The 25,115-nt window shown below is 38.9% G+C and overlaps 1 protein-coding gene across 23 annotated transcripts in view; it reads right to left on the bottom strand.

The window, feature by feature from the left end:
- The window catches only part of TENT2 (terminal nucleotidyltransferase 2), a 76,404-nt gene extending 54,141 nt beyond the window's left edge, over positions 1–22,263 (bottom strand). For 14 of the 23 annotated variants that reach the window (XM_063612177.1, XM_063612178.1, XM_055233254.2 and 11 more), the window contains exons 1-5: positions 20,367–22,263; positions 20,061–20,125; positions 13,367–13,540; positions 13,067–13,156; positions 9,657–9,894 (exon numbers count right to left, since the gene is read on the bottom strand). In XM_063612177.1, coding sequence (XP_063468247.1) covers positions 9,657–9,894; positions 13,067–13,156; positions 13,367–13,503 — 465 coding nt within the window. In that variant the 5' untranslated portion in view covers positions 13,504–13,540; positions 20,061–20,125; positions 20,367–22,263. The remainder of the gene's footprint in view (positions 1–9,656; positions 9,895–13,066; positions 13,157–13,366; positions 13,541–20,060; positions 20,126–20,366) is intronic. The other 9 variants (XM_063612175.1, XM_055233258.2, XM_063612186.1 and 6 more) reach the window with 2 other exon arrangements.
- Between the last annotated feature and the right edge of the window lie 2,852 nt (positions 22,264–25,115).

The raw sequence follows: 25,115 nt of genomic DNA, 5'->3' as shown, positions 1-25,115 counted from the left end.
AGTTTAAATTCATTCTTCACAGTCAATTCCCTTTCGCATCAAATTAACCAATTCTGAAATAAAATAGAACCAGAAAAATGTCATGCCTAAAACAACCCACTTCTTGTGTGTTAAATTACTGTGTTTTTGTGTACAGACAAAGTTGGAGTAAAGTTGGAGTATTCTTAATTTATAAACTGGTGGGTTGAGAAGGCAGTTTGGATTACTGATTGTTTTCCCCCTGAAGTCTGATTACTTTAGGCATCTACTATTACCTGAACTTGGCCAAAGAATTGCCCAAAAAAGAAGGATAGGAAAAAAACAAGTTTTTATTTGATCTCTTTTGTCTGAGTTCTCTCTTAGGTGTTCTACGTAAATTTATATCTCAGTGGTTTTTGAATTTTTCTGACAAACACATAAATTAAAAAGACAGAGTCCTTTAGAGATCTGTAAGATAACTATCCCCAAACTGTTCTTCCAAGGATGCCAAGAAGCTCCATAAAATTTGCCCCTTCTCAAATTTAACATTACACAGGAAATTTAACAATTCTTTAATAATCGTCTTTTTATTTTACAATCAATACCAAGAAAAACCTCAGCCTAACCTCATTTCAACTCAAAATTCAAAATCAAATAAGTCAATTCACATAATACCTTCTACTAACCAGAAATTTCAAAGAACAGTTTAATACTGTAGATGGAATTCAGGGGCTTAGATAACTGCTTACATTCTCGTTTTTGTACAGAAAACCATATATTCTTCTAAAACCTAGAGTAAAAACAAAAGTTAAAATTCAGGAATAACTCAGATTTCTACTTTAAAGAGTTGTTAACACAGTAACTTGAAAAAGACAAAAAAAAAAAACTGATGAAAAAATTTAAACTCAGAGGGTATTCATTTTCAAAATTCAATTCTGTAGGTTTATCCTCAAAGTAGTTAAAAAAACTTCTAACAAAATCTTTCCCTGGAGCTGGCAGATTCAGCTGACTGACTCACTATTATTATTAATGAATTCATTACTACCAATCTTAAGTGAGCCCTCTATACTACCCAGAAAATAATGTTTCAAACCTTCTGCACTCTGTTTCTCTGGTCAGTTTGATTCCCTACATTCAGTAAATGGTATCTCAAACATTCTCCACTATTCTCAAACCTCTGATATCCTACTTTATCTTCTCCAGTCTCAACAGATTATCTTGCATAGTAATTCAAGACAAAATGGGAAGATGCCATTCAACCCTGGAAACTCCACTAACTTCTCCCTACCATATCTACAAATTTCCCTGTATCTATACCTACCCTCTCCTCCTATCAGCCAGTTCAAAAGAATTTTTCTCTTACCTAAGGCCAATCACTCCACCTATACACAGGACTCATTCCCCCTCCACCTTGTGGAAACCTTACTCATGATTGTTCTTTTCTTTCCAGAGTGGTCACCTCTTTCCTCTCTATGAATCTTCCCCACAAACATTTAGATGTGGCCAGTTTCTCCCACCTTACAAAAAAAAAAAGCCTGTCCTAACTTCACACCTTTTGCTCCTCCCTTTCACTGCCAAATTTCCCAAAACAGTTGTGTATAATCTTAGTTTGCATTTGTTTTCCTATTCTTTCCTCAACCTATTTCAACAAGTCTTGGACATAGACTCTCTTCCTGGGGCTTCAATTACCATCTGCATGCTGATGATGGCCAAATACACATTTCTAGCCAATGAATATCCTCTGAATTCCAGATCTATATGCAGTATATTCAACTATCAATGCTAAATATCCACTCTGATGCTTCAAAAGCATCTCAAAGGCACATGTCCACAGAATCATGAGTCAATCCCTATTAAGCACACATATAAATCTTCCTCCTCTTCCATTCTATTCTGTTTCAGCAAATGACGCCACCAGCTGTAGAAGCCAGAAACTTGAGTGTAATCCTCAAAACCTTCTTCTCAATTGAACCCAGTGGTTTTCAACTAGGGCAATTTTGCCTCACAGAGGATGACTGGCAATGTTCATAGGCATTTTGGGTTGTCACAACTGGGGATTGGTGGCAGGAATGCTACTAAACGTAGTAGGGTACACAGGACAGCCCCTCCACACCAAAGAAAGCTGGCCTAAAATGTCCATATTGCAGAGGCTTAGACACTGTAATATATCATCAAATGTTATGGATTCTACCTCTAAAATACAGCTTAAATCCATCAATTTCTCTTCATCTTAACTACTAGCACTTCCTAATTCAAGTACCAATGCCTCCACTTGAAATACTATAGTACAACTTCCCTACATCCATGCTTGCTCAACTTCAATCTACTCTCCATAGTGCAGTGAAAATAACCTTTTAAACTCATCTGTCCTCTGCATTAAAAAAAAAAAAAAAAAACTCTGAATAGTTTACTGCTGTTCTTAGGCTAAAGATCAAAATGACCTAACAGTCCTTGCAAAATATGCCCCTCTTCCCACCTCCCCTACCACACCCTTCAACCACTTTCCCTCAATTCACCAAACACTAGCCATCTTGACCTCCTTTCAGTTATTTGTACACTCCATTCTCCTTTCTGCATTAACACCCTCAAACATGTTATTTCCTCTCTCTAAAGCAGTCTCCCCATCCCCACTACTTTTTGAGACAGAGTCTCATTCTGTCGCCCAGGCTAGAGTGCAGCAGCGTGGTCTTGGCTCACTGCAACCTCCACCTCCCGGGTTCAAGCAATTCTCTGCCTCAGCCTCCGGAGTAGCTGGGATTACAGGCACCTGCCACGAAGCTAATTTTGTATGTTTAGAAGAGATGGAGTTTCGCCATGTTGGTCTTGAACTCCTGACCTCAGGCGATCCACCCACCTTGGCCTCCCAGTGTTGCGATTACAGGCATGAGCCACCGTGCCCGGCTCCCCACCACTCTTCAACTAGTTAATTCATTCATCTTTCAGATCTCAACTCAAATACTGCCTCCTCTAAGAGGCCTTCCCCGAGACCTCAAATGCATTCTCTCAGCACTCAGTAATTTCCTGCCCAGCGTTTATATAAATAAAATTGTGATCTGCCTTTATTTATTTATTTTTTTATTTTTGACTCAGAGTCCCGCTCTGTCACCCCGGCTGGAGTACAGTGACGCGATCTTGGCTCACTGCAACCTCTGCCTCTCAAGTTCAAGCAATTCTCCCGCCTCAGCCTCCCGAGTTGCTGGGACTATGGCACACGCCACCATGCCCAGCTAATTTTTTTGTATTTTTAGTAGAGACGGTGGTTTCACCATATTGGTCAGGCTGGTCTCGAACTCCTGACCTCAGGTAATCTACCCACCTCAGCCTCCCAAAGTGCTGGGATTACAGGCATGAGCCACTGTGCCTGGCCTATGTATAGTTATTTATTTTTTTTTGAGACAGAGTCTCGCTCTGTTGCCCAGGCTGGAGTACAGTGGCGCAATCTTGGCTCACTGCAAGCTCCGCCTCCCGGGTTCACGCCATCTCCTGCCTCAACCTCCCAAGTAGCTGGGACTACAGGCACCCACCACCACGCCCAGCTAATTTTTTGTATTTTTAGTAGAGATGGGGTTTCACCATGTTAGCCAGGATGGTCTTGATCTGACCTCATGATCCACCCGCCTCAGCCTCCCAAAGTGCTGGAATTACAGGCGTGAGCCACTGTGCCCGGCCTATGTATGGTTATTTTTTAATGGCTCCCCCTCTCACTATGCTGTACCTAAATGGTAGAGACCATGTATGTTTAGCAAAACAGTGTATCTCCCATGCCTAGAGCTCACAAATATTTGAATGCTAAATAAATTAAAAATCTTATCTATTCTAGGAGTTTCAACTGTCACTACTGTTTCAGATCTCTTAAGGATCCATATCTCTAGCCTGACCTCACTTCTGAACTCCAAACATATACTGTCAATACAGTTACATTATTCTACAATACCAATTAGCTTATATGTGATTGGTAAACAGGGGAATGGTATTAATATAACATAGAAGTTGGGTTTGTACGTGATTTGTACATGGAGCTGTAACTGTAGAATTATAACTGTCACAAGAAAGAAAAAACCCCTCAGTATGGAGTCCTTTCAGATCTAACGGAAGTAAAAAGTATTTGCATCCAAGATTCCTGCTCAAGAAAGCATACTCAGCCTCAGACAGCTCTGTGCTGGTGTATTTCCTTTTGTCTCTACCTTAACAGCAGCCTCACTGACTCAGAGCTCCCTTTTTAACTGCCTGTGTCAATGCCCAACACAAGCCAGCATCTCAACTCTTTTGTGTATTTCTAATATCCCCTGCAGCAGCATCTAGCCATGCCAAACTGCCTGCCTACCCAAGTTATTTCCCAAGATATCTATTATTATTCTTCATAGTGTTCTCGTTACAAAATTGTTCAGGTTTTGAGTAGTCTGTTCCAACCCTATTTCCCATAAGCCCTATATGATTAGTGTGCAATATGCAGAACATGAAGTTTCTCAGGAGCACAAATGTTTTATAGTAGATTCTCTCATAGTTCAAAAAACTCGAGTATTTCCTCAATCAACCTATACACCCCAAATCTAGGTTCCTTATCTCTACTGGTAACCCAGAATCAAATCATTGAAGTCACTCATGTCTCTTTCATCCTCTCTCTTCTACACTCAGTTATTCCACACATTCTCTAAATTTTCCTTATACATTATCTCTCACATCTTTTTCACTACCATCTACCATAACTGAAAGCTTCAGCACCTCTTATTAGGACAGCCTTCAAGGAGCTCAACCATCTTCAGGGTGAATTTAACAGCCTTCAAGGTGATCAGCACCTTCCAAGCCCACTTCATTCTAAACCAAACTCACTAAACAGCAAGGACTTTCTAAAAACACAAATCTGACTGTGCTATTTCTCTACTTTAAAACCTTCAACAGCATTCTACTGTGCATTCAAGGCTTCAAACCACTGCCCCACTTTATCTCACACTGAACCCTTCATTCACTTTATACTCTACAGAAGTAAACAGAGGTAAACCAAACAAACTGTCGAGCACAATGCCAGTAATGACAGATAGTCAATAAATATTAGTTATCACTGTCACAGATTACCTTGTATTAGAGTTAGAATGTCATCTGCCTACCCTTGATTTTAAGTATCTTAAGCTCCTTCTCTTCATATTTTTAGAGACAAAGGTCAAATCTTGGTTTTACCACTTACTAGCTGTAACCTTGAGCAAGTTATTTAGCTTCCTGAGCCTCAATAACATTAGGATAATATCCATGTCATGGGGTTGCTGAAAAGACTAAATGAGATAGCATATGTAGAATGCCTAGCAGAAACATCAATAAATGTTAGCTTTCTTAAAAAGTGTTCACTTAAAAAATAAACACAAAACTAACTGCTTGCCTTCTTTCTCCCACAACTTGGCAGGTAGAGAGTAGCAGTCAAAGAAATTGGTTCCAGCCAGGCGTGGTGGATCACACCTATAATCCCAGCATGTTGGGAGGCTGAGGCCGGTGGTTCACCTGAGGTCTGGAGTTTGAGACCAGCCTGACCAACATGGTGAAACCCCGTCTCTACTAAAAACACAAAATTGGCAGGGCATGGTGGCACATGCCTGTATTCCCAGCTACTCGGGAGGCTGAGGCAGGAGAATCGCTTGAACCCAGGAGATGGAGGTTGCAGTGAGCCATGTTCATGCCATTACACTCACGCCTGGGCAACAAGAGCAAAACTCTGTTTCAAAAAACTAAAAAAAAGAAATTGGTTCAATTACACAATCTATCTTTAGCCTTCTGCACCTCAAAAAAAACAAAAAAACAAAAACAACAACAACAAAAAAGATAAATCCCTAATTCTAAATATTTAGGAGTATCTCTTTCTATATGACTAATTTTAAAATGTTATTGATACAGAACTGTACTTTACCAGATGGTTTATGCTGACACTAATGTGAATTGTTATTAAATTTACTGAAATTGAAAATTTGCCTACTCCATATGCAGAACTAGTAGTTATTTAGTTAGTTCTAACAGTTAACTATCACAACATAAAAATACAAGTAAAAATAGAGAGCTTTCAATAGTTTATCATAATAAATTCCACAGAAAACAGGGCTACCAGCATACATACCTTAAAAAACCAGTAGAAGATTCTTTATTTTTTTTTTTTTTGAGATGGAGTCTCGCTCTGTCGTCCAGGCTGGAGGGCAGTGGCATGATCTCAGCTCACTGCAACCTCCGCCTCCTGGGTTCAAGTGATTCTCCTGCCTCAGCCTCTCAAGTAGGTGGGACTACAGGCACCTGCCACCACGCCCAGCTAATTTTTGTATTTTTAGTAGAGACGGGGTTTCACCATATTGGCCAGGCTGCTCTCGAACTCCTGACCTTGTGATCCGCCTACCTTGGCCTTCCAAAGTGCTGGGATTACAGGCGTGAGCCACCACACCTAGCAAAAAGATTCTTATACGTTCATTCAAAGGTCTGATTTAATTTATACCATAGGCTTTCATATTTATGGCATTACACGATAGTCTTTAAAATGAGTAAAAACAGCTAGGTACAGTGGCTCACACCTGTAATCCCAGCCCTTTGGGAGGCCAATGTGGGAGTATCACTTGAGGCCAGGAGTTCAAGACCAGCCTGGGTAACATAGCAAGACCCTGGCTCTACCAAAAAAAAAAAAAAAAAAAAAAAAAATTTAAAAACATTAGCCAGGTGGCCGGGTGCGGTGGCTCACGCCTGTAACCCCAGCACCTTGGGAGGCTGAGGAGGGTGGATCACGAGGTCAGGAGATCAAAACTATCTTGGCTAACACAGTGAAACCCCGTCTCTACTAAAAATACAAAAAATTAGCTGGGCGTGGTGGCAGGCACCTGTAGTCCCAGCTACTCGGGAGGCTGAGGCAGGAGAATAGCGTGAACACAGGAGGCAGAGCTTGCAGTGAGCCGAGATTGTGCCACTGCACTCCAGCCTGAGCGACAGAGTGAGACTCCGTCTCAAAAAAAAAAAAAAAATTAGACGGACATGGTGGCCCATGCCTGTCGTCCTAGCTACTCAAGAGGCTGAGACAGCAGAATCACTTGAACCTACGAGTTTAAGGCTGCAATGAGCTATGATCCCACCAATGCATTCCAGCCTGGGCATGACAGTAAGAGCCTCGTCTCTAAAGTTTTTTAAAAAAACAAAAACTAGGCCGGGCGCGGTGGGTCACACCTGTAATCCCAGCACTTTGAAAAGCGAAAGTGGGTGGATCACGAGGTCAGGAGTTCAAGACCAGCCTGACCAACATGGTGAAACTCCGTCTCTACTAAAAATACAAAAACTAACTGGATGTGGTGACACACACCTGTAATCCCAGCTACTCAGGAGGCTGAGGCAGGAGAATCGCTTGAACCCAGGAGGTGGAGGTTGCAGTGAGCCGAGATCGTGCCACTGCACTCCAGCCTGGGAGACAGAGCTAGACTCTATCTCGAAAACAAAAACAAAAACAAAAACAACTAACTAAAAAAGCCCAAGTTAATCTTTTCTCAGTTTCCTTTGCCTGATTGTTTTTTCCTTTCTCCCACTGATTTTGCCTGATTGTTTTTCCTATTTCAATATGGTTAAAAAAAAAAATTACAGAGGAGAAAAGAACAGTTTTTTCAATAAGCTGCTGGGACAACTGGACCAACAGCAAAAGAATAAAGCTGGACCCCCTACTTTACATCATATACAAAAATTAACTCAAAATGGGCATTCATCTCTGTGACCTTCAAAATGGTTTCTTAGATATGACATCAAAAGCACAACCAACCAAAGGAAAATAGATAAATTGGACTGCATCAAAATGAAAGGTTTTTGTGCTTCAAAGGATACCAAAAAGAAAGTAAAAGGACAAGCCACATAGTGGCAGCATAAATTCACAAATCATTATCTGATAAGGGTCTAATATGTAGAATGCATAAAGAACTCTTACAAACCAATAGTAAAAAGACAAATAGTCCAATTTAAAAATGGGCAAGGGATCTAGATGAATAGAAATTTCCCCAAGAAGATACACAAATGTCCAATAAGCAAAAGAAAAGATGCTCAATATTATTAGGCATTAGGGAAATGCAAATCCAAATCACGATGAGACACCATTTCATCCCCACTAGAATGGCTATAATCAAAAAGACAGACAATAACAAGTTTTGCAAGTTCAGCAAGCATGTAAAGAAAGTGCAACACCTATACACTGTTGATAGGATGTAAAATGGTGCAACCACTTTAGAAAACATTCGGCAGTTCCTCACAAAGTTAAACACAGAGTTACCATATGACCAAGCAATTTCACTCCAAGAGAGGTGAAAACACATGTCCATGCAAAAATCTGTACACAGATATTCACAGCTGCACTATTCATAACAGACAAAAAGTGGAAACAACCCAGAAATTCGTCAACTGAGGACTGTATTAACAAAGTGAGGTATATTCATTCAATGGAGTATTATTCAGCTATAAAAAGGAATGAAGTACTGATGTGTATGCTACAACATGGATAAACCTTGAAAACATGCTAAATGAAAAAACAAGACGCGAAAGGCCACATATTGAGTGATTTCATTTATATAAAATATCAAGGATGAGATAAAGACAGAAAATAGATTAGTTGTTGCCAGGGAGCAGGAGAAGTGACCGTTACTGGGTACAAAGTTTCTTTTGAGGGTGAGGAAAATGTTTGGGAATCAGATAGTACAGTTGTACAACTTTGGGAATATATTTAAAAACCACTGAACTGTACACTTTAAAAGGGTGAATTTTATGGTACAATTATAACTAAATTAAAAAATTAAAGAACAAAATAATAATAGAGGAATAAAAAAGCAGCACAACTAAGGAATGAAGCAGATGTTGCTTTTCTGACCCAACAGTTCTGTACACTTACTATGTTTCAGACCTATACTGGTTGATAGGAACCCAAAGATGAGTAAAACAAAGTTGCTATATTTTCTTCAGGGTCCTTCTCCTTAGCCTACAAATGTCTTATTTCTCAAGAGTGTGGCAGCTTTGAAAATGCAAAAACGGCAAGTATAAACCACAGACAACTCAAGAGAATACAGATATTTACATTATAAACCCCTCTCAATTACCTAGGTGATTTTTTAGGTTTCACTAAATATGGGGGAGGGGAGAGATATGTTTCTAGTATTAGATGTTAAATAACTCATTGTTCCCCAATGCTGACAATGTCATTTTCCAAGAATTATTATTTAAATAGCTTCAGTTCACTTATTTGAAAATTTTTATAGATGTTTTTGATACATCTTTCTTGATTTTATCACTTTGAATGTATTGTTTTTCTCAGTGACTCCTGGATTCTCTGTTTTTGACATTCAAAAAACCTCATGTTAAACACAAATATCCCAAAATAAAATGTGTTCTAACACTGCATTACAATAGCTATATGAAAACTTTTTTTTTTTTTTCAGTAAAAACAAGTAACAAGACAGTTCTCTAAACTCAGAAAGTGTTTGGGTTCTAATAAAATTTTCATAAATCAGGGAAGATCTGATTTCCTGATGGCTGCATTTCTATAAAAGAATAGCTACCAAAAATCAAAGTAATATTTAGACAGAAAATTAGGCTGAATAGTACTTTAAACATTGCAACAAAAAAGGCACGTTCTACTTAATCCAGGATATTAAATATTTTTGATTAATACTTTATACTAAATTCCCAAAAGGCAAAACTAAAATCTACATTATCATTACCTTATCTTTGGCCTCAGGCAGTGTGATTTCTCTAGGTTCTAAAAATGGAATTTCTCGAAAAGGTGGAACACATCTGACTATATCTGGTACATAATGTGTATGAAACAATGGTGGCATTGAGTATCTTCGTTCACCTGATAAAGGCACAATCTGGTTAACTACAGTTGGCTCTTGGTGGGGTGAATGGAAACGTTGCCGTTTACCGTCAAGAGGAAGGTTTTTTTCATCGCTTAATCTCCTGAAAATAAGCAATATACCTTAGTAATTAAAGATACAACTTTTTGATAACAAATAAAAAGCAATTAAATATATACAAATATCATAAGAGATAATGACAATATTATGATTCTTTCAATAAGGTCACTTTATTAGCTTTATATGGATCTTAAAAATATTCATGTTCAGCACAAGAAATGCCTCTCAACATCTTAAAAAAAAATAGTAATAATGCAGATAGAAAAAACTACATGTATATATTGAGGTTAGGCTCCTGTATTTGAACTACCCCAATGTTTCATTTCAGTAGTTCAAACTTTGTAGGAAAAGTTCTATTTACAGAATTACTAAGAAGATCCAAACTATAACATAAGGAAGATACGATTAAGTGAGCTGAGTGCTAGTTATAAAAAAGGGCTCTTTGAATACACCCATGTTCTGACTCATCAGCAGGAAAGACCAGATTAAGAGACACTTTTCAATAAAGCTATAAAGACACTGGACAATGAAGAAATTCAAAAATTAGCTGCAACTCAGATAACAGTATTTTATTAATATTAAATTTCTAGGGAATAATCAATGTATTTTGCTTATATAGAAGAAAAGCCTTGTTTTGTAGGAGGAATAAGCTGACATGTTTTCAGGTAAAATGGTGTCAACAACTTTCTTTTATATGGTTCAGGAAAAAAAGCAAGTGGGCAAAAAGAAAAAGAGAAAGAAATCAAATGTAAAACTTTTAACTCATGAATCTAGGCAAAAGGCATACAGATATTCACTATATCATTCTTTAAATTTTTCTGGAGGTTTAAGTATTTGCAAAATAAAAAGGGAAAAATCATTAGAGTAAATATTTGTTGGGAAAAAAGACATTTACTTCATTGATACATTAAGTTGTTCATGTAGGTAATACTTTATGCCACAGAAAATGGCCCAATTCCTTTTAAGCCTGAAAATTCTATGGGTCATAGAAGGTTTTTTTTTTTCTGAGACGGAGTCTTGCTCTGTTGCCAGGCTAGAGTGCAGTGGCACGGTCTCGGCTCACCACAACCTCTGCCTCCGGGGTTCCAGCTATTCTCCTGCCTCAGCCTCCTGAGTAGCTGGGACTACAGAAGCCTGCCACCATGCCCAGCTAATTTTTGTGTTTTTAGTCGAGATGGGGTTTCACCATGTTGGCCAGGCTGGTCTTGAACTCCTGACCTCAAATGACCCGCTCACCTCGGCCTCCCAAAGTGCTGGGATTACAGGCATGAGACACTGCACCCGGCCCATAGAAGGTTTTTTAACACTCCTTTGGGATTATGTCAATTCCTCTCTCCTTGACAGATCTGCAAAATAAGTGGAACCTCTACTCACAGGTAAAGTATACAGTGCTAAATGCATAAAAGTATATTTAATATTTTTAAACATGAAAGTATTTTAGAGCTATATATGCTGAGTATCTTCTAATGAGAATGCCAATTTTAATTTTTAAAAAATGTTTAACTACAAATTAATGGAGTTTTTTGTTTTTGTTTTTGAGATGGAGTCTCACTCTGTTGCCCAGGCTGGAGCGCAGTGGGGGGATCTCGGCTTACTGCAAGCTCCACCTCCCGGGTTCATGCCATTCTCCTGCCTCAGCCTCCTGAGTAGCTGGGATTACAGGTACATGCCACCACACCCGGCTAATTTTTTGTATTTTTAGTAGAGATGGGGTTTCACTGTGTTAGCCAGAATGGTCTCGATCTCCTGACCTCGTGATCTGCCTGCCTTGGCCTCCCAAAGTGCTGGGATTATAGGTGTGAGCCACCGCGCCCGGCCTAATGGAGCTTATTTTCATTCTTAATTCACAAATTGGCTATAAAGGCAATTTCTAAAAAATAAAATCTGAATAAAGTCAATACTATTAGAATTATTATAAAACTTTTCTCAACGACAATTTTGAAGAACAACCTGTAGTGCTTATAAGCATATGACTCAGAGACATACAACATTTCAAATCCCAGCTATGTCACTTCTGAGTAACTAGTTACTTAACCTTTGTGTGAGTCAGCTTTCTCCTCAACAGGCAAGGGACAATAGTATCTACCTCAGTGTTACGTCATTTAATCAAACCATTAATTGTAAAGGCTTAGAATAATGATTACTACATGATAAGCAATAATTCCTAGCTAGTGTTATTATTTTTTTTTACAGCACCTTGTTCACTGATAGTGTTTTTTTTAATGGGACATAAAGGTTATAAAAGGTTTATATAGGTTCTTAAGTAACAGTGGTGTCTTTTAAATATTGCCGAATGTTATTTTAGTAACTACCTCTCAAGTTCTATTTTTTAATAAATGAATTACTTTTAATCAAAGATTAAAATTAATTGACTCCTGACTTGACTATAGGAAGTTTTATGTCACACAGAAATTTTCACTACAATATTTGTTATCATGGAAACTTACCTGTGTAAGATGTAGATAAATCAAAAGAAAAACATAAAGTTTACTAGAAAGAAAATGTTATAATTGTGTCCCCCTAGAAATTCCAATGTTGAAGTCCTAAACCCCAGTAGCTCAGAATGTGACTGTATTATTTGGAGACAGGACCTCCTAAAAGTTACTTAAGTTAAAGTGGGGTCTTTATGATGAACCTTAATCCAATATAACTGGTGTCCTTAGAAGAAGAGATGAGGACACAGAAAACACAGGGAAACGGCCATATTAAGACACAGTGACAAAGCAGCCATCTACAAGGCAAGAAAAGAAGCCTCAGAAGAAACCAACCCTGCCAACACCTTGATCTAGCCTCCAGAATTGTAAGAAAATAAATTTCTGTTGTGTAAGCCACCCAATGTGTGGTACGTTGTTATGGCAACCCTACCCTAGCAAATGAATACAGAAGACCATCTCATTTAGTTAAAAAATCTCAATTAAAAAGTGGTTTTCTGAGGAAACAGCTTTATTCTAGAAAAAGAAAACCTGGGATATAGAAAAGGGGAGATCTGATGTAGGGCAGAAACAAACATACAATAAAGCAGGAACAAATCAACAAAAGAACCCCTAAAATTTTTAAACGCATAAAAATGTTAAAATTCCACGACTGATCTGATCGTACAGGTCCCAGAAAACAAAACATAGGGCATAGGGTCCATACAATATTAATTCAAGATACACTGTTGCAGAGTTCTCAGAAATGCAAAAATTCTTTTAAAATAATTAAGAAGTACTTACTTCCTTCCTCGAAATAATGGGGAAGCTGAGGTCTGTATTGGACTGACATTTCCATATGTCAGCTGCTGTAATGACACAGCTCTAGACAAGCTATCAAAATCAAAGAAAAGAACAGTAATTTACACATATTTTTTCTTTAAAAACAAAACCAATATCTGAAAAAAAATTAAATACATCCCTATCAAAAAAAAAAATGTGACGACATATTCTCCACATTCAAAAGTTTAATACAAAAAGGGTTTATGTCAAATAGAAAATGAAATTTACCAACAACATGGGCCAAAATATCACCATACTCACTCTGCATTCTGAAAGTTGAACTGTGCATCTATAAGCTGCTGGTGTGAATAAACAGTAGGTGACAGGGTAAAGAAGTTATTATGTTGTTGATGATTTGGAGTGAAGGGTGGGCGACCCAAAATTGAGTTTGGGAACATGCTCTTGTTCACTGGAAGTGAGCATGTATTCTTCTACCTAGGATAATTTAAAAAGACAATATTAAATTATCATAGCTTAAAGATACTAAACACTTTGATAACTATTATCCACTAACTTAAAATAATTAGTTATCATGTTACAAATTTTATTTGCAAAGTTAACTAGGTCTCTTAAGTGCCACTGTAGGTAACAAAAGAAAACTAATAATAAATTCTAAATCTAAGATCAACATAATTCAAACAGCAAGATATATGCACATTTCTAATTTTCTGATGAATTTACCCTAATACATTTACCCTCATATCAACAAATCTTTTAGAAATCAAGTTATCACCTGACATTAATAAAATTCCACAGATTATTACATTTATTCTCAAACTAATTTATACAAAGGTATAAACCACATGACATCCTGATTCCTAGAATTTAGATCTTACAGGTCTGATCAAATAAGGAATGGATTTTATATTGTCTTAACAATTTATAAGATTCTGAGATTCCCCTCAAAGTCTACATAATTTATATAAAAGACTTCCAATAAAAGAGGGCTATGTTCCATAGGAATGGGGAAAAATTATACAAAGCAATCAGAATCCTTCAGTGATCCAGGGAGGAGAGTAGATATTTATTCTTTGCAATGACCGATATATCAAGGCTGTAGTCTTGCAAGGGATAGGATAAGGTAATAAACTGAAAATGAGGATCAGGTAAAGTCTACAAAGAAAAATAGGACTCCTCAGCCCACTTTCTCAAAGCAAGCAATTAGAAAACTCTTCTATGAAAAAACAAAATGAGAGAGAAACTATGTAACATAGTAACAAAAGGACATAATAATATTTGGCAGTCCATCAAGAAAATGTCAAGGTAGCTAACTAATCAACTTAACGTGAAGCCTACTAGTTGACAGGCCCTACCCACACACTTTTAGAGTTTCTAATTAGACTCCTGATATTCTCACTTAAAATAGGCATCCATGGATCACCAGAAGAAAAATAAAACCTGGGAATAAACAGAAACGATGTCAGGAACAAATAAACACTCAAAAAGAAATACCTCAGATTAATGAAAAGACATTGCATATATAAAACAAGAATATGCTATTTAAAAAGAAAGGGGCCGGATGCGGTGGCTCACACCTAGAATCCCAGCACTCTGGGAGGTCACGGTGGGAAGACTACTTGAGCTCAGGAGTTCAAGACTAGCCTGGGCAACAAAGTGAGACCCTGTCTCTATAAAAAAAAAATCAAAAAAATTAGCCAGGCACAGTAGTGTGTGCCTATGGTCCCAGCTACACAGGAGGCTGAGGTTGGAGGATTGCTTGAGTCCAGGAGGTCAAGGCTGTAGTGAACCATGTTCATGCCACTGCACTCCAGCCTAGGACACAAGACAAGAAATGTCAAAAAAATAAAATAAAAAGGCTCTGGGAAATTATAAAATTGAAAGCAGAACTACCCAGCAGAAAGTTAAAAGATAACCTTGAGAAAATGTATTAGAAAGAACGAAAAGGAAAAGGTGGTAGGGGCAGGAAGGAGGCAAGACAACAGAAGAGAAAACAAAAAAGTATTAAACTATGTGACCTAACATTGTAACAGAAGGTCCAGGAAGAACAGAAAAAATACAGGACATTACCTAATAAATAAAACAAAAAAATGCCAAAGACTGAAAGACACCAATCCCCAGATTGAAAGGATCTAAAGGGTACAAAGCACAGTAAAAAAGTTACATGTCAAGGTATATTATATTGAAGTTTCAGAATATCACACAAAAAAGGAAGTTTATAAAATATTCAACAGGGGAAAATGTTATAAACAAAGGTCAAGAAATCAAAATGGCTTTGGATTTCTCAATAGCACAGGACATGGACTCATGACTTCAAATCTCTGACAGAAATGCTCTCAGGCTATAATTCTATACCTAGCTGTACTATCAATGCAAGGGCAACTAGAAACATTCTTAGACATGTAAGTTATCAAAAAAGAAAAAGAAAACCTGGAATCTAGAAAAAGGGAGATCTGATGTAGGGCAGAAACAAAGTAAATTACCCGAGATGACAGTGATGGGAAGCTAACAGTTCAAATTAGAATAGGAGGATGCAGGGCTTCAAGAAGATAGCCAAGAAAAGAAAAATCAGCTGGTAGATTACCTGATGTATTTGACCATAGAGATAAGTTCTGTTAACAGAGTAGAAATAATTTTAGAAATACAGAAATGTAGCTAGATAAAAATAAATTACCAAAGAAAAAAACACTCAACAGGTAATATAAAAAAGGCAATATAATCAGTTACCTGATTCTTATGAAGATTGAATATACTGATTTTTTAAAAACTGAGTTACTATATAAAATTTACTATATATTATTTATTTATATATGACTATATTGTACATTTGTGTTTATATATCACAAGTTTTATATGGAGGATGACAGAGGGTACAAAAAGTGCTAAATTCTCATTTTCAGTAAATATAAATCAAAAGAATGAACTATATAAGCTTTATTCTTTTTTCTTTTTTTTTTCCAACAACAGAGAAAAATAAAACTAGGTAGCCAGAAGAATTGAAGTAGCTGCCTCTGGGGATTGTGACTAGGAGGGCTGGAAAAACTATGAGAGACAATAGGGGAGAAAAAGAAAAATCTGGGAAGAAATTAATAAATCTCTCACAAACATTGTTCCTTGTTTTTTCAATTCCATAAGATTAAAATTCCCTAGGTTGGCCACCGATAACAAGGCTCACCAGTCCAGGGTTCATAACAGATTGTGGACAAAATTCTATGAACCATCATCAGACCTCATCCCAAATGTCTGACTCTAATTTGAACCAGAGACAAGGTTAACGTCCAGAAAATAAGAGTCTGTCAACCTTCTTTAGCAGACCCTTATGTCTTTTTACAAGAGATTTTTAAAAAAGAAAATAATCCTATCATATTTCCTCACCTGTACACCCTAGTTTCTTCAGAGGAAATGGACAAATATCTTGAACTAAGTAGCATTGCAGGGAATCCCCTAGTAAAAATACACACAATAATCCTGGGCTGGGCAGTTGCTCATGCCTGTAATCCTTTGGGAGGCTGAGGCAGGCAGACTGTTTGAGCCCAGGAGTTAGAGACCAGCCTGGACAACACGGTAAAACCCCATCTCTACAACAAATACAAAAATTAGGCTGCACGCCTATAATCCCAGCACTTTGGGAGGCCGAAGCAGATGCATCACCTAAGGTCAGGAGTTCACGACCAGCCTGACTAACATGGTGAAATCCCTACTAAATACAAAAAAATCAGCCAGGCGTGGTAGCACATGCCTGTAATCCCAGCTACTTGGGAGGCTGAGACAGGAGAATCGCTTGTACCTGGGAGGCGGAGGTTGCAGTGAGCCAAGATCACGCAACTGCACTCCAGCCTGGGCAACAAGAGCAAAACTCCGTCTCAAAAGAAAAAAAAAAAAAAAATTAGGCCGGGCGCAATGGCTCATGCCTATAATCCCAACACTTTGGGAGGCCGAGGTGGGCAGATCACCCGAGGTCAGGAGTTCGAGAACAGCCTGGCCAACATGGCAAAATCCCTTCTCTACTAAAAATACAAAATTAGCTAGAGTGGCGCTGGGCACCTGTAATCCCAGCTACTTGGGAGGCTGAGGCAGGGGAATCGCTTGAACCCGGCAGGCAGAGGTTACAGTGAGTGGAGATCGCACCACTGCACTCCAGCCTGGGTGAAAGAAAGAGACTTCGTCTCAAAAAAAAAAAAAAAAAAAACAACACAACAAAAATTAGCCAGGTGTGGTGGTCTGCATCTGAAGTCCCAGCTACTCTGGAGGCTGGGGTGGGAGGATCGCTTGAGCCAGGGAGATGGAGGTTGGAGTGGGCCAAGGAGACTGTGTCACTGCACTCCAGCCTGGTCAACAGAGCAAGACCCTGTCTCAGAAACAAAAAAAAAGAAAAAAGAAAAATCTTGGATTGCCAGATTCAAGACTGGCAATGAACACTTTTCACCCTTTGCTCAGGCTCACACTCCTTCTTGGCCTTTTTTACTCTGGTTCCCTAATCTAATTTCCCATAAAACATAGGATCCTACTTCATAGGATTTATGAGAAAATGATATTAAATACAATTCACTGTAACAAATTTTGCTTGATAGTTCATTTTGTTGGAATAGACACTACAAATCTAGTGAATGGAAAAAATACGTATTCAGAAAAACTAGAATTAAAATCTTGTACTTTCAGGTTTATTTAAATCAGTTCATAGCAAAAAGCCTAGACATTTTTGTTTATACCTATAAAAAATATGCTGTTTTTCCTCTATAACTGAATAAGGTCCATGTATATTAAGATTTGAAGATCCAAAATGACATTAAGAGCCCAGGCCTCACCTTGTTTCCATCGCTTACACAGCCAAATCCAAACTAAGAATAAGTCTAAAGATGACTTGTGGCTCAGAACTACTCTACCAAGTTAATGACCAAATTATCCTCAGCTTAAAAACTTAGAATGAGTCCACAGCCAGATGTTTAGTCTAGGGCAGAAATCTAGTTTAGCCTATCCCAAATTCCCAGAAATATATCAAGCTCTGGAGCCCCTGCAAAACAAAGGATCTGTCAGCCTCTCCTCAGTATGAATTTTGGCCCTCAAGTCAGGCTCTTAAAGAAGATAGGCTTCAAGTAGCGGAAAATCATTCCGAGGCATTCATTCTATGTTCACCAATATAGGTATTCTGAAAGACATCTAGAGTTAAGGAAGTAAACGAAATGCCCATGAATTTCTATGCCTTTTTCTAATACATTTCACAGATTTTGATGAAAATAAAAATGACATCAAAACAATTATCATAAACAACATAATCATTTTTTAAACAGAACGTAGTTTCACAAAATAAAATACAGTAAAACTATTACTGTAACAAATAAGCGGACCTCCACAAAATTTTAAATCATTTTTTTCATACTCTGAATGAAAGGTTTCTTCAGTAAGTAGAGATTAGTTACATAAAACATTACTCCACATTAACTATGGTCTTCCACCATCTCCTATGTGACAAATTTTATGATAGATACATAAAATCCAGATATTGGCAATATCCAATTTTCCTTACCTTAAAAGTTATCAGTTCCACAATCTGTACTTGACCGTAAAAGAGTATAATGGTACTTACCTTACGGAGAAAACCTTAAAGACAGTTTCCTAAGGTGGACCCAAGTGGAAATTACACAGGTTTACATGAGACAAGGCAGTAAAAAAGTAGATTAATTCGGCCGTGCACAGTAGCTCACACCTGTCATCCCAGCACTTTGGGAGGCCGAGGCAGACGGATCACCTGAGGTCAGGAGTTGGAGACCACCCTGGCCAACATGGTGAAACCCTGTCTCTACTAAAAATACAAAAATTAGCTGCGCCTAGTGGCACGTGCCTGTAATCCCAGCTACTCGGCAGGCTGAGGCAAGAGATCGCTTGAACCCAGGAGGCAGAGGCTGCAGTGAGACAAGATCGTGCCATTGCACTCCAGCCTGGGTGACAAGAGCAAGACACCGTCTTGCAAAAAAAAAAAAAAAAAATTAATTCCTAGTAATTTCTAGTGATAAAGTATTTGGTCCTGGAATTTGCAACCTGGAATTTCTGTCCTCAACTTGACCTCTCCTCCAACAAATTAGAGAACACTCAAGGTTATATATAATTCCTTCATCAGGATTCCTTAGAAAGCAGAATATACCTAGTATGAAAACCAGAACTGTACTGGCTAAACCAAGATACTGTCCATTTTGTCCAAATACCTTTGATATCTCAAACCCACTTCTTTTCTCCACAATACGAAAAATCCAATTCCTAAAGCCTGCCAACCCACTGTGAAAACCACTTCCAGGTTTTGAACAGGATATTCCTTTTGGTTAAGAATTAAATTACACCCAAGTGTTCCAAAAAATAATCTAGTCACATGGCTCCAAATGGGTATTTCTTAAACAACTCATAAATGGCCTGTTTCACATGGAACCTGCTACAGGACATTTCCAGAACACACATAATTAGGGCTATTCACACCAACAAAGTAACGTCACTATTACTGGCTATTAATCAGTATAAATTAATATAGCCTTATGGATGTTAATCAGTACGTATTAGAAGCCTGGTGGTACTGAACCATACAATATGAAGATATTTACAAAAGTTACTATGTTACCTGTAATATAAAAACACAGATTTAGTGATCAGTTACAATCTTTCTTCACAAAATCATACACTGCACATGTGTTATTTAGCTTGTGTTTTACAGTTTCCCTGTTTCTTCTCTGTTCACCCTAATGAAAAATATCTGCTACTTTAAACAAAGAGTTGAAAGAGATAAGACAGGTAATTTAGAGAATCCGTAAGTTTTGAGACATATAAGCCTTTCGTGTCCTCACCTTGAGACGAAGAGTCTTTCTACAAAGGCTGAACAAGAAAAGAAACGTATACAACAGTCGTAACCTGTGCATTTTCCTATAAAGTGAAAAGCTGAGGCAATTTCATGCCATTTAATTAAGCCTTAAAAGATAAATGCCTTTTAAATTTTTTAATTAATCCAGCTACTTACCTTAGTTCTTCACCACTCTTTGAAACACCATGCAGGAGTCCCAAGACTATCTTCCTCTTTTGGTCCTGGAGTGGTGCACGAGGCAGTACGCGAGGAAGAGAACAAGAGTAAGCAAAGTAAGCGGTCCTAAGATTCTTCAAAACGTACAGCAGCCCAGATGCCGCCCATAAATTTGGAATAACCAAGAGATACTGCCGGAACCTCCCACGCAAAACAAAACGCTACCGTTTCGGAAAAGTTTCCCGTGCCCCGCCCCCGACCTGGGCCTACACCGCTGCGTTCCTCTCCGAAACCCCCTAAACTCACAGGTGTCCTCCGGAAAGGGCTAAGCAGGGTCTACCCGCACTGCCCGTTCAGAAGTTCCAAGGCCCGAGCGGGGTCGGCTGGGCGTACTCCGTCGTAGCTTTCTCCCGAACCAAAGGAGGTAGTGGTGGCCCGTGGGACAGCTAGGCCCAGCTCCGGCTCCGGCTGAGATCTAACCCCTCGCAGAGCTGCCAGGAGAGGAGCAACACAAGAAAAGGTAGGGGCTGCAAGGATATAGAAGGTTGGGGGCGGTGGCAAAAAGCGGAAGAGCAAAAAGTCGCCGAAAAAGCGGCGTAGAAAACCCTGTCAAAGACACCCGGAAGATCGATGTGACCCCGGATAAGAATAGGCAGCGGGGAGCGAGAGGTCACACTTCCGGTGGCCGCGTCCCTCCCACCCCCCCGCCTATGAGCGCTTTGCTTGAATGCGCAGGCGCAAGACAGCCGGATTTGGAAGGAGTTAGTTTCTAAACTGCTGCCAGCGCCAGTTGGGAAAGGGTTAGGACTGCACTAAGAGGAGTGGAGCAGGCAGTCGCCGGAGGGCCATCTCTGGGCCCCTTGCGTGAACTCACGTGCAGCCGTTCTAGCTGTAACAAATGTTTTCTGCGTGTTGGCCTTCGTGTGTTGGCCGAGTGACTTGTCCCCAGAGAAGCCTTTCTTAACCAGTGTTCCCTTATCTTCTCCCCCGGAGCAACATTAAACTTTATCTGTTCTTTTGCCCTTCCAGTAACCTGAGAGCTTCTTTGGAAGGAAAATGCTTTCTTTGGCCGGACGCGGTGGCTCACGCCTGTAATCCTAGCACTTTGGGAGGCCGAGGCGGGCGGATCACGAGGTCAGGAGTTCGAGACCAGCCTGGCCAACATGGTGAAACTCCATCTTTACTAAAAATACAAAAATTAGCCGAGCTTGGTGGCGCGCGCCTGTAATCCCCGCTACTCAGAAGTCTGAGGCTGGAGAATCGCTTGAACCCCGGAGGCGGAGGTTGCAGTGAGCCGAGATAGTGCCACTGCACTCCAGCCTGGGCGACAGAGCCAGACTCTGTCTCAAAAAAAAAAAAAACTTTCTTTCTCTCTAAAGCCTGGACTTAGCGCCTTGCCTATAGTAATAGCTGGTATTCACTAATTCAACCAATATTTATTGATAACGCCTCTTGAGTGAGCTTTAATAATTTGTAGAAACGTCTAAATTGTTTAATAATGCAAATCTGTTAGCTGTATTCCTTTATTGTCCACTTAATGTCTATAAAATCTGACCCCTCAGGTTCTAAAATTGGTAATTTGTGTGTCATCTTTTTTTCTGATCAATCTGGCGAGGGGCTTCTCGGTTTACGGATCTCAAATCTCAAAGCCCGTTTTTGCTTTCTTGGATTTTCTCTACTGGTTTTCTGTTTTCTATTTTATTGATATCTGCTCTTATGTTTATTGTTTCCTTTATTCTGCTGTTTTTTAATTTTTAAATTTCTTGTTTTCTCTAGTTTCTTAACTCAGAAACTAATGACCACTAATTTTAGATGTCTCTTGTTTCTACAGGCATTTGGTGTGATAAGTGTCCCTCTATACTGTTTTAGCTACGTTCCACATATTTTGATATATTGTATTTTCGTTTTCCTTCATTTCAAAATACTTTGTAATTTCCCTATTGCTTTCTTTTTTTGACCATGGGTTTTTTGTAAGTGTTGATCTGCAAATGTGGAGGAGTTTTCCGGATAGCTGCCTGTTACTGATTTCTGATTTAATCTCATTGTGATCAGAGAAGATACTTCGTACAGTATTAATAATTTTAAACTTATTGACACTGGTTCTGTGGCCCAGAGTATAGTCTGTCTTGGTAAATACTCACTGTGCATTTGAAATGAATGTGTTTTTTGCAGTTGTTGCATGGAGTGTTCTATAAATGTCAATCATGTCAAGTTGGTGTCATGGTGTTAACATGGTATATATAAGGAAAACATAATTCCAAATCTAGATAAAGTCCTCCAGAAAATTGAAGAGGAGGGAATACTTCCCAGCTCATTCTGTGGGGCCAGCATTACACTAATACCCAAACTCTAGATATTAAGCAAACTATGGACCAATATCTCTCATAAACATAATATGCACAATTCTAGTCACTTTTATTTCACAGTATATAAAAAAGATAATACATTATATCCAAACAGGTGCTTATCCTAGAAATGCAAGGTTGAATTAGCATCGTATTGACCATAAAAGAGTATACTGGTACTTGCCTTACGGAGAAAACCTTAAAGACTGTTTCCTAAGGTGGACCCAATGGGAAATTACACAGGTTTACATGAGACAAGGCAGTAAAAGAGTAGATTACATAAAAAAGATATATAAATATATAAATACATTAAAAATATGTATAAAAGATAATACATTATAGCCAAACAGGGGCTTATCCTAGGAATGCAAGGTTGAATTAGCATTGGTAAATCAAGCAATATAATTTACCATATTAACAGACTAAAAAAGAAAAACCATTTGATAATCTCGATACATGCAGCAAATGCATTGGACAAAATCCAGTATCCATTCCTAAGATTACAAGGAAACTTCCTCAACTTGATAGAGAGTGTCTATAAAAAGCATCACACTTAATGGTGAAGAACAATGCTTTCACCTTAAGATCAGGAACAAGGCAAGGATTTCTGCTCTGACAACTTTTGTTCAATATTCTACTGGGGATTCTAGCCTGTGCAATAAGGCAAGGAAAAAAAAAGGCATTCAAATTAGCAAAGAAGGAAGTAAAACTGGTTTTATTTGTTGTATTTATTGAAAACTCTGGCACAAAATCTACAAAAAACTATCAGATCAAATAAATGACCAAGACTACAGGTCATAAAATCAATACACAAATGTCAATTGCATTTGTAGTACACCAGCAATAAACAATCTGAAATTGAAATTTAAAATTCCATTTACAACAGCATCAAAAATATTTGAGGCAGGCATGGTGGCATGCACCTGTAGTCCCAGCTACTTGAGAGGCTGAGGCAGAGAATCACTTGAGCCCAGAGTATGATGGCATTATGATAGCTCACTGCAGCCTCAGAAAGAGAATGGAAAGACAAGCCAAAAACTGAAGCAGGTATTTGCAAATCACGTCTCTGATAAGAATGTGTGTGTGTGTGGTTTTTTTTTTTTTTTTTTGAGACAGGGTCTTGCTGTGTCTCAAAAGAGCTGGAGTATAGTGGCATGCTCACGACTTACTGCTACCTCGACCTCCTAGGCTCAAGTGATCCTCCCACCTCAGCTTCCTTAGTAGCTGGGACTACAGGTGTGCACCACCATGCCTGGTTAATTATTGTATTTGTTATAGAGGATGGAGTTTCCCTATGTTGCCCAGGCTGGTCTCGAATTCCTTGACTCAAGCAATCCACCTGCCTCAGCCTCTCTAAGTGCCGGAATTACAAGTGTGAGCCACCATGCCGGGCCCTGGTAAATAATTTACATCCAGGTCAGGCAAGGTGGCTCACACCTGTAATCTCAGCACTTTGGGAGGCCGAGGTGGGCGGATCACAAGGTCAGAAGTTCGAGACCAGCCTGGCCAATATGGTGAAACCCGAACTCTACTAAAAATACAAAAATTACCCTGGCATGGTGGCAAGTGCCTGTAGTCCCAGCTACTTGGGAGGCTGAAGCAGGAGAATCACTTGAACCCAGGAGGCAGAGGTTGCAGTGAGCCGAGATCACGCCATTGCACTCCAGCCTGGGCAACAGGGCAAGACTCTGTCTCAAAAAAAAAAAAAAAATTATATCCAGAGGGTCTATTTTTTGAACTCTCATACCTCAATAGTAACCCCAAAAAATGGGCAAAAGATTTGAAGAGACATTTCATCAAAGAAGCCATATAAGCCGGGCGTGGTGGCCCATGCCTGTAATCCCAGCACTTTGGGAGGCTGAGGTGGGCAGATCACCTGAGGTCAGGAGTTCGAGACCAGCCTGACCCACATGGAGAAACCTCATCTCTACTAAAAATACAAAATTATCCAGGTTTGGTGGCACATGCCTATAATCCCACCTACTTGGGAAGGCTGAGGCAGGAGAATTTTTTAAATCTGGGAGGCGGAGATTGCGATGAGCTGAGATTGTGCCGTTGCAATCCAGCCTGGGCAACAAGAGCAAAACTCCGTCTCAAAAAAATAAATAAACAAAGAAGCCATATATGGATGACAAATAAAGGCATGAAAAGATATGCAACATAATTAGTCATTAGAAGAAATACAGATTAAGAGAAAAATACAAATTAAGACCTCAACAACGTACCCTACCTATTTGATGGTAAATTCCAAGAGACTAGTCATACCAAGAATTTGTCAGAACATAGAGCAACTGAAACTCATACACTACTAATGGAAATATGAAATGATGCAACCACTTTGGAAAAAACTTAGGAAGTTTCTTAAAAGGGTAAGCATATATTTATTTGCATATGCTTCAGACATTCCATCCTAGGTATTTACTCAAAAGAAATGAAAGCACATGTCCACAGAAGGACTTGTACACAAATGTTCACAGCAACTGTATTTGTAATTGCCTGTAATCCCAACCCTTTGGGAGGCCAAGGCAGGAGGATTGCTTGAGGCCAGGAGTTGGAGACCAGCCTGGGCAACTTGGCGAATCCCTGTCTCTACTAAAAATAAATAGCCTTCCTTCTTTCCTTCTTTCCTTCTTTCCTTCTTTCCTTCTTTCCTTCTTTCCTTCTTTCCTTCTTTCTTCCTTTCTTCCTTTCTTTCTTTCTTTCTTTCTTT

The sequence above is a fragment of the Symphalangus syndactylus genome, chromosome 11, assembly GCF_028878055.3.
Source record: "Symphalangus syndactylus isolate Jambi chromosome 11, NHGRI_mSymSyn1-v2.1_pri, whole genome shotgun sequence".
Lineage (NCBI taxonomy): Eukaryota > Metazoa > Chordata > Mammalia > Primates > Hylobatidae > Symphalangus > Symphalangus syndactylus.
Note: the sequence above shows the minus strand (reverse complement) of the source record. Positions and strands in the feature narration are given on the sequence as shown.